Source organism: Vespa velutina, chromosome 2 (genome assembly GCF_912470025.1).
Source record: "Vespa velutina chromosome 2, iVesVel2.1, whole genome shotgun sequence".
Taxonomy (NCBI): domain Eukaryota; kingdom Metazoa; phylum Arthropoda; class Insecta; order Hymenoptera; family Vespidae; genus Vespa; species Vespa velutina.
Genome location: NC_062189.1, coordinates 5,562,716 through 5,576,466, shown reverse-complemented (window position 1 = coordinate 5,576,466; position 13,751 = coordinate 5,562,716). Strand labels below are relative to the sequence as shown.

The 13,751-nt window shown below is 28.0% G+C and overlaps 4 protein-coding genes and 1 long non-coding RNA gene across 6 annotated transcripts; all 5 read left to right on the top strand.

The window, feature by feature from the left end:
* Positions 1-1,374: 1,374 nt before the first annotated feature.
* On the top strand, positions 1,375-2,035 carry LOC124946862 (gustatory receptor 68a-like). Its single transcript, XM_047488185.1, has 4 exons — positions 1,375-1,489; positions 1,634-1,686; positions 1,759-1,848; positions 1,931-2,035. Exons 1-4 carry the CDS (start codon positions 1,468-1,470, stop codon positions 2,033-2,035), a joined length of 270 nt encoding a protein of 89 aa, XP_047344141.1. The 5' UTR covers positions 1,375-1,467.
* A 576-nt stretch (positions 2,036-2,611) lies between these two features.
* On the top strand, positions 2,612-5,855 carry LOC124946833 (gustatory and pheromone receptor 32a-like). Its single transcript, XM_047488157.1, has 13 exons — positions 2,612-2,791; positions 2,869-3,134; positions 3,214-3,327; positions 3,456-3,528; positions 3,661-3,715; positions 3,830-3,882; positions 3,944-4,033; positions 4,116-4,216; positions 4,578-4,635; positions 4,741-4,798; positions 4,908-4,937; positions 5,650-5,660; positions 5,769-5,855. Exons 1-13 carry the CDS (start codon positions 2,612-2,614, stop codon positions 5,853-5,855), a joined length of 1,176 nt encoding a protein of 391 aa, XP_047344113.1.
* Positions 5,856-5,981: 126 nt separating this feature from the next.
* Positions 5,982-7,875, top strand: LOC124957961 (putative gustatory receptor 28b). Of its 2 annotated transcripts, XM_047515580.1 has the most exons (7): positions 5,982-6,370; positions 6,463-6,740; positions 6,809-7,057; positions 7,118-7,370; positions 7,433-7,501; positions 7,562-7,651; positions 7,732-7,835. In XM_047515580.1, exons 1-7 carry the CDS (start codon positions 6,011-6,013, stop codon positions 7,801-7,803), a joined length of 1,371 nt encoding a protein of 456 aa, XP_047371536.1. In that variant the 5' UTR covers positions 5,982-6,010; the 3' UTR covers positions 7,804-7,835. The 2 variants fall into 2 exon arrangements, with proteins under 2 accessions (XP_047371536.1, XP_047371535.1); XM_047515579.1 differs by having other exon boundaries at positions 7,562-7,875.
* Positions 7,876-10,904: 3,029 nt separating this feature from the next.
* Positions 10,905-11,225, top strand: LOC124957962. The gene is made up of 3 exons (XR_007103805.1): positions 10,905-10,956; positions 11,029-11,118; positions 11,201-11,225. It is a non-coding gene; the product is annotated as an uncharacterized LOC124957962 (long non-coding RNA).
* A 656-nt stretch (positions 11,226-11,881) lies between these two features.
* On the top strand, positions 11,882-12,928 carry LOC124946785. The gene is made up of 5 exons (XM_047488009.1): positions 11,882-12,061; positions 12,139-12,404; positions 12,484-12,597; positions 12,726-12,794; positions 12,865-12,928. The coding sequence occupies exons 1-5, from the start codon at positions 11,882-11,884 to the stop codon at positions 12,926-12,928; spliced, it is 693 nt and encodes a 230-aa protein (XP_047343965.1).
* The last annotated feature ends 823 nt before the right edge of the window (positions 12,929-13,751 follow it).

Below are 13,751 nucleotides of genomic sequence, written 5' to 3'. Positions count from 1 at the left end.
CAATGACAGTTTTATATCCAAGCTAAATACAAGTTACGATAATATTTATTATGAAAACAGTTCGATAATAAAAAGAATAGAAAAGCAATTGTAGGAATTAGTATCATTTTAAAACAGCAGCAGAAAAGGTTTGAAATTCTAAGAGAAGTAGTTATGAAGTATTTTTTGAAAGTGAGAAGTGATATATTTAATAAGAAAATTACAAAAACATTTTAAATGTTTCGATCAAATAAGTTTCAACGTTCAGTATTGCCATTAATTATCGCGAATTCAATCGTTAGCACTGGCTTATTAGAATACTTCGTTAATCGAACGATACGTACGATTGGTTTTGTTTATATCATATGTTGTTTAGTTTACTACATTATCTTATCTTATACGTTTATGAATACGTCTGAAACTTTTAAGAATGCTCAAACGTCAAACATTGCAAGAATAATATCGACAATTACATTCATTGGAAACCCTCTTCTCTATATCATAATAATTTTCGTTGGATTAATAAGAAAAGAGGTATAATGTCTTCTATTAATTGATAAGTTTTTATTTAAGTGATTTTTGTATTATTAAGATTAATATATTGTAAATAAAAAGACAGTTGAATAATAGGGTAAATTGATTTTTACAGCAAGTAAAATTGTTTATAAAACAGCTAGAAACTTGTACACAAAGAATTGATGAACTGAACATATCGAAAAATTATTCCTCTCTTATTCGGTATCAGTGTATCGCAGGACTACTTGTTATTTTTGTTATATCAGGCTTAATTATTGACGACATGTATTGGTACTCCGACATCAATTTATCATTTAGCAACAGCTTAATGTTACAATTCTATTATTTCGACAATTATTCTTACATTGTAATGATGGTCATTAATTTTACTTTCGTCTTTTGGATCAGGCAAGTCAATTTTTTTATTTTGTAAAAGAAGAAATTAATGTTACTAAATTTAACGAATGATCTTACGTAGGTACATAAAGATCCAATTTGGTCAATTGAATGAAACACTCCTAAATATGTTGACAACAACTGCTGATTCACCACAACATAAAAGAATCCTTCGAATGAAAGATAATTGGGAAGAAGAATCTTCGTTATCTATTATTTGTGGAACGTACAAAACGAATGAGAACATTGTGAAATTAAAAAAAGTTAAGTAAGTTATTAATAATAAGCCCGAAACGATTTATTATTCTTTTTCGATTTTTAACAATTTCCACTTTATTCTTTTTATTATAGACAAATCCATTTAGAATTGATAAAATGTGGCAGAACTATAAGTGAGGCTTACGGACTACAGATTCTTTTATCCACGGCTATATCAGTATTATATATTACTATAATATTGCACGGTTTATACGGAAGATTAATTTCAAACGGATATAAATCATGGATAAGAGAATTTTGTAAGAGTTCCTATTGGATTTTTTATTTCATCATTCAGATTTTCGCAATAAGCAATATATGCGAGACATCGATGACAGAAGTATGTTTCTTTTACAAATTATTCTTTCTTTCTTTTTTGTTTAATCCTATATTTAATATTTGCAAAATGTACAACTTTTGAAGAGAATTTCATAGAATTACATATTGATTTTATTTATTTTTCTATATGTCATGGCCACTGGAGACATCCTTTGCGAATTATACGAACCTTCAACTAGCAAGACGTTTCGCGATGAAGTAAGAGACAATGCCTGTCAGTGTGTAATATCAAATTACAATATATACTAAATGTATAATTATTTCTTTCAGATTCGTGATTTTATTTTTCAATTAATCCAAAATCGTCTGACTTTCACCGCATGTGGATTTTACGATTTAGGTCATTCATTTTTATATAGTGTAAGTTGAAAATACGGAAATGCCTTTGGTATTTTATATTCTTCATTTTATGAGAATTTTGGTATTTTTGTGCATATTATAGGCAATTGGTTCGATTACTACTTATCTCGTTATTCTTATACAAATGGGAGATAAACCAAAAGTATTCTCCAACGAAACAGACTATAATTCAACGTCCATAATATAAGGAATGAAGAAATATGTTTCTTTAGGCAAAAAATACATGCCACGTAGTCGATATTATTTTAATCAGTATTATATTTTGTTTTACCTCATACCTTATATCTTTTTGGATCAATAAAGAAAGGAAACAAAAAAGGAAATAATAGAAAGATGAATAGGAAATGATAACATCTGCATAATGAATAATTTCTTATTAATTTCTATGGTAATATGAAAAGATAATATCTGTAATTTATTTTATTGAATTATCGCGTAAAGCAACATTTTAGTTTCCATCTCTCCTAATCCGAATGTAGTAACGGAAATAATGTATGATATTAAAACTCTGCAAAGAATGTTCTACATTCATTAAATTTCTGCGAACTTTAAACGCCAAGTTTATCGAACGGTGTATTTGAAATAATTAGTGCTTTATACGAAAAAGGAAGGAAATAAAAAAGTTATTTTCTTAGAGAATACTATAGAAATGTCGATTTCGTCGGAATTTCGACATAGCATCAAGCCGTTGATAATAATGAATTCGATTTTCACCACTGGTCTGGTGGAATATTTCGTCGAAAATAATATTAACGCAATTGGTATGGTTTATGTTTTCTTCTCTATTATTTTCTACACTTCGATTGCCAGTATATTTCCGTCTTCCGCGCAAGTTTTTAGAGATGAACGACCATTACTGATACAATTAACGGGCCAGTTATATATTTTTAGCTGCCATGTCTTTTACATTGTTAACATTATCACTGGGATACTTAGAAGAAAGGTGAAGTTCTTTGTCCTTCTAATTTATCAATTTCGTCCAAATTGCTATCTTAATCTATCCTCTATTATCTTTTACAGAAAGTGAGACGTTTTACGTTACAAATAGAAACTTGCATTCGAACTATGAATCAACTTAATATCCCGATGAATTTGTCTAAATGTTTTTTGCAACAATGTTATCTAATATTATTCTTGGTTTTCATAATTATAATTATGATAGTATTTGATTATCAATGGTTAATATTGGTCAGGACAAAATACTGGATATTAGTTTTCTTTTACGTCGAACGTTATCCCTATATCGCCTGGTTATTAATCGATTTTACTTTTGTATTCTGGATCAGGCAAGTAAATCTTTTAGTCTATCATACAAAACCTCAATATTTATCTAATTTAAATTATCGAAGCATAAATTTAAAATAGATGTATAAAGATAAAATTTAGTCAATTGAATGAATTATTGAGAAGTATGCTTACGACTACTATCGATTCACCTCAACATAAAAGAGTCCTTCGAATGAGGAAGAATGATTCTCCGTCAATCATCCGTCAAAAATATAAATCAAATGAAGACGTAATCAAAATAAAAAAAGCCAGGTAAACATATATAGTAAAAGTATACAAAAAGATTTCTTTGATTTTTTTCTATTTTTCATTTTTTGTAGGGAAATACATCTGGAATTAATTAAATGTGCTAGGAATACAAACGATGCTTATAACTTACATATTTTAATGTCTGTACCAGCAACTTTCATTTTTATCATTTTCTTGACTTACCATTTATATTATTTTTCAATGTCTAAGGAGTACCATTCGAAACCCACATCATTCTATATTTACTTTTATTGGATTTATTACTTTGGATTGAAGATCATAACAATTTGTTATGTATGTGCAACAACTGTAACGGAGGTATATTATTTCAGTATTCATGACTTTTTAATTTTATTGTAATTTTTTTCTCATATTTTAACTAAATATCGAAGGAAATATGTATTGATATTATTTTATATTTGTTTACATGCGGCGAACACCGGAGATATTCTATGTGAATTGTACGAACCATCAACTAGCAATGAATATCGTGCCGAGGTAATAATTGATAAAAGCAAATTTACTAGAAATTAATCTTAATATTTTATCATACTTCTAGATTCGTGACTTTACTCTACAGCTTATTCAAAACCCATTGTCATTTACATCATACGGCTTCTTTGATCTCGGCTATTCATTGATACATAGTGTAAGTTTAACCCATAAGTTTAATATAATCAACATTTAGATTTATATTTATATTATAAACAACTAATACTGATTACTTTTAGGTCATCGGTACTGTAACGACTTATCTCGTTATTCTCATACAAATTGGGAACACAACACCACAAATTTTCTTTGATAATTCAACACTAACCACTAATCATTTGTGAGAAATTTAATAGCACTATGAAATTTATAATAATTAGATTATACTTTTTTTGCGCTACACGTGCAGGTTTTATAACACACTTATTGATGCTAAAAAGTGTGAATACTATCATAATATATTTTGTTATATACGACGGACGAAACAATTGATATATAAATAATATATATGATAAATATTCGCATTACGCAGAAGAGTATTCAAGGAATTCAGAATATGGAACACAATCTCAAATCATTCGATCAATTAAATTCTAGTGCAATCAATCTCATAATTTTCTTCTCTCTCTCTCTCCCTCTTTCTCTCTATCATGTTTAAAGTTTTGTAAGTTGCTTTATAGCTAATATTTCTCATCAAATAGTCTCAACTTTCCATTCAATTACAAAGAGCAACTACAGAAAAATTTATCTAAATTGGATGTAAATAACGGAAATTTTTAAGAAATTACACACACGATTAAAGATTTTATATTAATATTATATATTAATAGAAACGTGCAGTGATGTGTCACGCTTTCAAAACAGGCAAGCGTCATGAGACGTACAACAGATGCAATTATTATATATCAGGGAGTCGATAGTTGTAAGTTCAGCTATGAGCTCAACAGACTTTTAATCGGAATATTGAATAAAAAAATTCGATGAAGTTATTTATACGTTTTATGTTAAAAGTATGAATTGTGTAATACAAGATTCTTTCATTTCGTTTTTGAAAATTTCTGGTAATTAACAAATTGTCACAATAGAAATCATCTTTCGCAAGTAAAAAGTACACTCCCTATTTAGCACATTGTCAATACACATATGCACTTTTGGTTTATATTAAATGCAATTGAAACTACTCGATTAGTGCAGAAAATGAAAAAAAAATAAACGTTATCATAACTATCAATAATTCTATTATCTCCTTGGATCCTTTTTAGTTAATTGGAATGATATTAAAATATTTGATCTATTACGTAACAAATGTCTGAGGTGATGTTAATAAAATCAATAACAAATAAACATCATATAAAGGTTATCATATTTATTAAGAAAGACCAATCATATTACAGACTTTCATAAAGGAAGATTTAGGATACAAACTTTATCTATTAAAATGATTAATTTCTTATTAATCTCAATAATCTTATCTTGCATAATACATCTTTTAATAATATTTTTTGCAAGATAAATAGGACTTTGAAGTACAAGTATCATTTGAATAAATGAATAAATAATATGATTGATCATAAGATCGAGTAGATAATTTTTCTTATCGAATGAAAGCACGGCTATATTGAAATGCATTTTAGTCATTCTTCATCGCCTATACATATAACAATAACCTATGTGCAACGTAAATCTTTTTATATCTAGATACTTTCTTTGTTAGTATTGCTATTATTATTTCTCTTTTATACTAAAGCTTTTCATTTAATTTATATTTTATAGAAAAAAATAATGTAATAAGGAATACAATAAGAAAAGGTGTCAAACTTTGCTCATCAAGATTATGATACTTTTCCTTTCATCTTTTCACTTGTCTTACATTTTGTTACAAATTATTGAAGATAACGATATATTACGACATAGAAAGAGTTATCGATTTGATTAGTTCAACAGTCCCACACTTGAGAGACTCAGAGGCATTACCGTAATATCCTTCGAGGATCCTCGCACGCGTCTAATAAGATAAGTGGATTAAAACGAGACGAAAAGGATAAAAGATTAGATCTTTTCAAATTGATTTATATACTGTGCAAATAAACGTGATTATATAGTTGACGAATAAAAAATACAACAAAATATCCTCATGAGAAATATAATTGAGAAATTTATAAAACAAGAAAATGTACGAGATATTTTTAGATTTTACAAAATAAAGCACGAACGAAAGAAAAGTTTCGAAGAAGTTTTACGACCGATTTACATTTTAAGCATTATCTTTGGATTGCGTGTTTTTGAATTTCCTCAAAGCCATTCAAGACCAATACTTAGTTTCCTTTATTCTATGTCATTTTATTGTCTTCATTTTGTCGGATGGACTTATCAAGAAGAACGAATTTATAACACTGGAATGTTTGATTTAGATAGAACTATAACCTACGTTTTATCTATCTCAGAGAAAATGATGATATTTATTATACTCATATTGGGATTACATAAGAGCGAGGTGAGTCCACAATATTTATGCATAATTATCAATACTAACGAATTTTTTCTATAAAATTTATTAATATTATTCTTAAAACGAATGTTACACAGTCATCAAAATTATTTGCCAAAAGAATAAGCGAGATTGACAAAACGCTTCAAGCGCTAGGTTCATCAACGTCTTTCAACAGCATTTACAAAATGACGATAATGAGTATAACGATCGCAATTCTTTATTTGTTCCTTTTCTTCATAACAATTATCATATGGATGACAATATTAAATAATCCAATTTATAAATCGTTCATATTATATTTATCTCTAATGTTGAATATATATACTTTTATGGTCCAATTTATACTTTTAATCGAATTCTTTACTATTATAAGGTATGTACTATTATTAAGAATTACATATTTCATTTCGATTATAAATTGAAAATTTTTATTTATCTTAGATGCATCGAATCGGAATTTCGCCGAGCAAATGATCTCCTTAGCGACGTCAATGTTTTACCAATTTCTTCTATTGCTTCGGAATTACTTGAACATAAAAAAGCTGATGGTTCATTATCTATTGAAAGTTCTCTCCCAGTAGATTCAAAAAAATTATTTATCGGTCTATCGTCATTATGTCGATCAAAGTCACAATTGCAAGTTGAGAGTTACAAAATAAATAAAAGCAGGAGGTTGTTACGGACGATCAGGTGAGTCAAAGAAACAAAGTACATATCTATTATTTAGAATTTATGTGAAAATTTCATCAGACAGGTTCATCTAGAATTATATAGAGTATCGAAAAGTTATAGCAATATGTATGGCATACAGATATCCTTGGAAGTGGCAATATCTGTATTGTTTAATATATACGTATTATACGATTTTTATACAAAATTGGAAAAAGAAACAGGAAACATTAATGATCTGATTCATCATTTAATGGTATTCATATTCTGTTGCTCACAGTATACGTTGAAAATCTTTATCATCAATTACATCTGTGACAAAACAACGGAAGAGGTATGTATAAATATTAATTCGTTGTTCTATTTTCTATAATAAGGATTTCATGGTTTTTTTAGGCTGAACGTACCAACGAAATTATTCACACATTTTATGGGCAAAATACGGATTTCGAGATAAAAAAGGAGGTTAATATTTTTTATGAAATAAATCAAGATTTATATAAATTAAAATTCTTTTCATTACAGGTAGAAATATTCTCTTTGCAAATGATGCAATGTCGTACTGTATATACCGCATACGGTTTATATAATCTTAATTGTAAACACATTTGTTCGGTAGGTGTAATTGTTTACGTACAATCAGACTATAAACAAAAAAGAATAATAACAAACATAATAATTTTTTTATTCTTCAGTGTGTCGGTATCATAACAACATACATAGTTATCATGATACAAGTTACCAATTCAATAGAAAAAGAAACATAAATCATTGCGGTTATCTTTCATCTAGCGAATAGTACAAACAATAAAAATTTACGAGTAAATTCTTACATGAAATAAAATGACAAAGTGGAATAAATATTTTTATTTGTAATCTATTGTAATAGCAACAAAATGTAACGTCAATATAATGTTATTAAATAATTTCTTATTGATTTTCCTTTGATAATAAGATAATGTATATAAATATTGATAAGGACGAAGAACATATTTAACATGATGCAAGAGGTAGGATAAATAAAAAAATGGTAATTTTTACTTCAACCTAATATTGCGAACCATAATAATTATTATTATTGAAACAGTCCAATATAATAAGAACATAAATCACTAGTAGACGTCAGAACGTCAGCAAGTAGTCCATTGAAACTAAATAAATATAAAAAAAAAATTGTTATATTTCTTAAAAGTGAAAAGTAATATTTTCAATAAGAAAATTAAAAATTGTTTTAAAATGTTACGGTCGAAATAATTTCACTGGGCCCTTAGGCCATTAATTATCGCAAATTCGATCTTTTGCACCAATTTATTAGAATATTTCGTTGAAAGACAGGTTGTAAATCCCTATGTCGTCTGCCTTTTATATGCGATATTTGAAGAAAAAAATGTATCAATGCATAACTTGATTGTAAGACTTGATTATCTTACTATTGTACTATAACAAATGGCGATGATTATGATTCCTGAAGCGTATGTAATATGATTCGCAATATTTTAGCATGATATCATAAATTTTGAGCTAGTTAAACGCCAATGATAGCGTCAATAGGAGCAGGCTTGTGAAATTGGGAATCCGCCAATCTGATCATCGACAAAATCGATTAACCTTGGATGTTTAATGATTCGTTTCACATATAATGCAAATCGTCTCCACAATCGTTGAGAAAGCAAACTGTGGCCGTACTTAATGATCGCGTTCGTTTATGCAGTATTGATAGTTTGTCTGCATATTTCGAAACTTAGGATAGTTTCCGCATTGAATCTGCATCGGAAGAATTTTGGTAGCCGTGGTGACCTGCGTTTGCGCGTTAACAGGTGGTGAGCTGGAGTGCGTCTGTAGGAGTGAGTTTCTCCTTTCATGTAAAAATTTCAAAAATTGATTCTCGATGGGAGATCCACTTGATCGGGAATCATCACACGATGTTGCATGTGTGTCATGATGAAGACATGCAGGCAACAAGTATTCATCGAATGAATAAATCGACCAAAAACATCATCATTATTAAAAAAGCCAAGTAATTATTATATACTACAAATTTATAATATATACATATAGAATAAATGTTCTCATTTGTCCATTACTGACAATGAAAATTAACATCTAGATAATGTACCACGCAGGAAATAATATTTTATTAATTTTCATTTGATAAAGAGGTAAAGTATATGAATATGTATGAACTACTTTTATCAAAGAATTTGACATGATGGAAACAGTAAGATAAATATGAAAGTGGTAGTTTTTATTCCAAGCTAAATATAATTCACGATAATATTTATTACGAAAACAATTCGATAATAAAAAGAACAGAAAAGCAATTGTAGGAATTAGTATCATTTTAAAACAGCAGCAAGAAAGAGTTTGAAATTCTAAGAAAAATAACTATGAAGTATATTTTGAAAATTAAAAGTGATATATCTAATAAGAAAATTACAAAAACATTTTAAATGTTTCGATCAAATAAGTTTCAACGTTCAGTATTGCCATTGATTATCGCGAATTCAATCGTTTGCACTGGCTTATTAGAATATTTCGTTAATCGAACGATACGTACGATTGGTTTTATTTATATCATATGTTGTTTAGTTTACTACATTACCTTATCTTGTACGTTTATGAATATGGTTGATATTTTTAAGAATGCTCAACCGTCAAATCTTGCAAGAATAATAACGACGATTATATTCATTGGAAAACCTCTTCTCTATATCATAATAATTTTTGTTGGATTAATAAGAAAAGAGGTATAATGTCTTCTATTAATTGATAAGTTTTTATTTAAGTGATTTTTGTATTATTAAGATTAATATATTGTAAATAAAAAGACACTTGAATAATTGGGTAAATTGATTTTTACAGCAAGTAAAATTGTTTATAAAACAGCTAGAAACTTGTACACAAAGAATTGATGAACTGAACATATCGAAAAATTATTCCTCTCTTATTCGGTATCAGTGTATCGCAGGCATACTTGTTATTTTTGTTATATCAGGCTTAATTATTGACGATATGTACTGGTACTCCGACATCAATTTATCATTACGCAACAGTTTAATGTTACAATTCTATTATTTCGACAATCATTCTTACATTGTAATGATGGTCATTAATTTTACTTTCGCCTTTTGGATCAGGCAAGTCAATTTTTTTATTTTGTAAAAGAAGAAATTAATGTTACTAAATTTAACGAATGATCTTACGTAGGTACATAAAGATCCAATTTGGTCAATTGAATGAAACACTCCTAAATATGTTGACAACAACTGCTGATTCACCACAACATAAAAGAATCCTTCGAATGAAAGATAATTGGGAAGAAGAATCTTCGTTATCTATTATTTGTGGAACGTACAAAACGAATGAGAACATTGTGAAATTAAAAAAAGTTAAGTAAGTTATTAATAATAAGCCCGAAACGATTTATTATTCTTTTTCGATTTTTAACAATTTCCACTTTATTCTTTTTATTATAGACAAATCCATTTAGAATTGATAAAATGTGGCAGAACTATAAGTGAGGCTTACGGATTACACATTTTTATATCCACGATTATATCAGTAATATATATTACTATAATATTGCACAGTTTATACGGCACATTAATTTCAAACGGATATGAATCATGGATAAGAGAATTTTCTAAAAGTCTCTATTGGATTTTTTACTTCATCATTCAGATTTTCGCAATAAGCAATATATGCGAGACATCGATGACAGAAGTATGTTTCTTTTACAAATTATTCTTTCTTTCTTTTTTGTTTAATCCTATATTTAATATTTGCAAAATGTACAACTTTTGAAGAGAATTTCATAGAATTACATATTGATTTTATTTATTTTTCTATATGTCATGGCCACTGGAGACATCCTTTGCGAATTATACGAACCTTCAACTAGCAAGACGTTTCGCGATGAAGTAAGAGACAATGCCTGTCAGTGTGTAATATCAAATTACAATATATACTAAATGTATAATTATTTCTTTCAGATTCGTGATTTTATTTTTCAATTAATCCAAAATCGTCTGACTTTCACCGCATGTGGATTTTACGATTTAGGTCATTCATTTTTATATAGTGTAAGTTGAAAATACGGAAATGCCTTTGGTATTTTATATTCTTCATTTTATGAGAATTTTGGTATTTTTGTGCATATTATAGGCAATTGGTTCGATTACTACTTATCTCGTTATTCTTATACAAATGGGAGATAAACCAAAAGTATTCTCCAACGACACAGACTATAATTCAACGTCCATAATATAAGGAATGAAGAAATATGTTTCTTTAGGCAAAAAATACATGCCACGTAGTCGATATTATTTTAATCAGTATTATATTTTGTTTTACCTCATACCTTATATCTTTTTGGATCAATAAAGAAAGGAAACAAAAAAGGAAATAATAGAAAGATGAATAGGAAATGATAACATATGCATAATGAATAATTTCTTATTAATTTCTATGGTAATATGAAAAGATAATATCTGTAATTTATTTTATTGAATTATCGCGTAAAGCAACACTTTAGTTTCCATCTCTCCTAATCCGAATGTAGTAACGGAAATAATGTATGATATTAAAACTCTGCAAAGAATGTTCTACATTCATTAAATTTCTGCGAACTTTAAACGCCAAGTTTATCGAACGGTGTATTTGAAATAATTAGTGCTTTATACGAAAAAGGAAGGAAATAAAAAAGTTATTTTCTTAGAGAATACTATAGAAATGTCGATTTCGTCGGAATTTCGACATAGCATCAAGCCGTTGATAATAATGAATTCGATTTTCACCACTGGTCTGGTGGAATATTTCGTCGAAAATAATATTAACGCAATTGGTATGGTTTATGTTTTCTTCTCTATTATTTTCTACACTTCGATTGCCAGTATATTTCCGTCTTCCGCGCAAGTTTTTAGAGATGAACGACCATTACTGATACAATTAACGGGCCAGTTATATATTTTTAGTTGCCATGTGTTTTACATTGTTAACATTATCACTGGGATACTTAGAAGAAAGGTGAAGTTCTTTGTCCTTCTAATTTATCGATTTCGTCCAAATTGCTATCTTAATCTATCCTCTATTATCTTTTACAGAAAGTGAGACGTTTTACGTTACAAATAGAAACTTGCATTCGAACTATGAATCAACTTAATATCCCGATGAATTTGTCTAAATGTTTTTTGCAACAATGTTATCTAATATTATTCTTGGTTTTCATAATTATAATTATGATAGTATTTGATTATCAATGGTTAATATTGGTCAGGACAAAATACTGGATATTAGTTTTCTTTTACGTCGAACGTTATCCCTATATCGCCTGGTTATTAATCGATTTTACTTTTGTATTCTGGATCAGGCAAGTAAATCTTTTAGTCTATCATACAAAACCTCAATATTTATCTAATTTAAATTATCGAAGCATAAATTTAAAATAGATGTATAAAGATAAAATTTAGTCAATTGAATGAATTATTGAGAAGTATGCTTACGACTACTATCGATTCACCTCAACATAAAAGAGTCCTTCGAATGAGGAAGAATGATTCTCCGTCAATCATCCGTCAAAAATATAAATCAAATGAAGACGTAATCAAAATAAAAAAAGCCAGGTAAACATATATAGTAAAAGTATACAAAAAGATTTCTTTGATTTTTTTCTATTTTTCATTTTTTGTAGGGAAATACATCTGGAATTAATTAAATGTGCTAGGAATACAAACGATGCTTATAACTTACATATTTTAATGTCTGTACCAGCAACTTTCATTTTTATCATTTTCTTGACTTACCATTTATATTATTTTTCAATGTCTAAGGAGTACCATTCGAAACCCACATCATTCTATATTTACTTTTATTGGATTTATTACTTTGGATTGAAGATCATAACAATTTGTTATGTATGTGCAACAACTGTAACGGAGGTATATTATTTCAGTATTCATGACTTTTTAATTTTATTGTAATTTTTTTCTCATATTTTAACTAAATATCGAAGGAAATATGTATTGATATTATTTTATATTTGTTTACATGCGGCGAACACCGGAGATATTCTATGTGAATTGTACGAACCATCAACTAGCAATGAATATCGTGCCGAGGTAATAATTGATAAAAGCAAATTTACTAGAAATTAATCTTAATATTTTATCATACTTCTAGATTCGTGACTTTACTCTACAGCTTATTCAAAACCCATTGTCATTTACATCATACGGCTTCTTTGATCTCGGCTATTCATTGATACATAGTGTAAGTTTAACCCATAAGTTTAATATAATCAACATTTAGATTTATATTTATATTATAAACAACTAATACTGATTACTTTTAGGTCATCGGTACTGTAACGACTTATCTCGTTATTCTCATACAAATTGGGAACACAACACCACAAATTTTCTTTGATAATTCGACACTAACCACTAATCATTTGTGAGAAATTTAATAGCACTATGAAATTTATAATAATTAGATTATACTTTTTTTGCGCTACACGTGCTGGTTTTATAACACACTTATTGATGCTAAAAAGTGTGAATACTATCATAATATATTTTGTTATATACGACGGACGAAACAATTGATATATAAATAATATACATGATAAATATTCGCATTACTTCAGATCCTATGTATTTATAACTTCATATTGAAAATAAAAATTTTTCCGCTCGATTGTTAATGCATAAGTGTGCTT

Coding starts and splice junctions, on each gene's coding strand:
- LOC124946862 (XM_047488185.1), top strand. CDS start 1,468: ATGCGAGACATCGATGACAGAA. Junction 1,490..1,633: donor GCGAGACATCGATGACAGAA/GTATGTTTCTTT, acceptor TGGCCACTGGAG/ACATCCTTTGCGAATTATAC. Junction 1,687..1,758: donor GCAAGACGTTTCGCGATGAA/GTAAGAGACAAT, acceptor TATTTCTTTCAG/ATTCGTGATTTTATTTTTCA.
- LOC124946785 (XM_047488009.1), top strand. CDS start 11,882: ATGGTTTATGTTTTCTTCTCTATTATTTTCTACACTTCGATTGCCAGT. Junction 12,062..12,138: donor CTGGGATACTTAGAAGAAAG/GTGAAGTTCTTT, acceptor TATCTTTTACAG/AAAGTGAGACGTTTTACGTT. Junction 12,598..12,725: donor ATGAGGAAGAATGATTCTCC/GTCAATCATCCG, acceptor CATTTTTTGTAG/GGAAATACATCTGGAATTAA.
- LOC124946833 (XM_047488157.1), top strand. CDS start 2,612: ATGGTTTATGTTTTCTTCTCTATTATTTTCTACACTTCGATTGCCAGT. Junction 2,792..2,868: donor CTGGGATACTTAGAAGAAAG/GTGAAGTTCTTT, acceptor TATCTTTTACAG/AAAGTGAGACGTTTTACGTT. Junction 4,799..4,907: donor ATATCAGGGAGTCGATAGTT/GTAAGTTCAGCT, acceptor GTGTAATACAAG/ATTCTTTCATTTCGTTTTTG.
- LOC124957961 (XM_047515579.1), top strand. CDS start 6,011: ATGAGAAATATAATTGAGAAATTTATAAAACAAGAAAATGTACGAGAT. Junction 6,371..6,462: donor TGGGATTACATAAGAGCGAG/GTGAGTCCACAA, acceptor AATGTTACACAG/TCATCAAAATTATTTGCCAA. Junction 7,058..7,117: donor AGGTTGTTACGGACGATCAG/GTGAGTCAAAGA, acceptor AAATTTCATCAG/ACAGGTTCATCTAGAATTAT.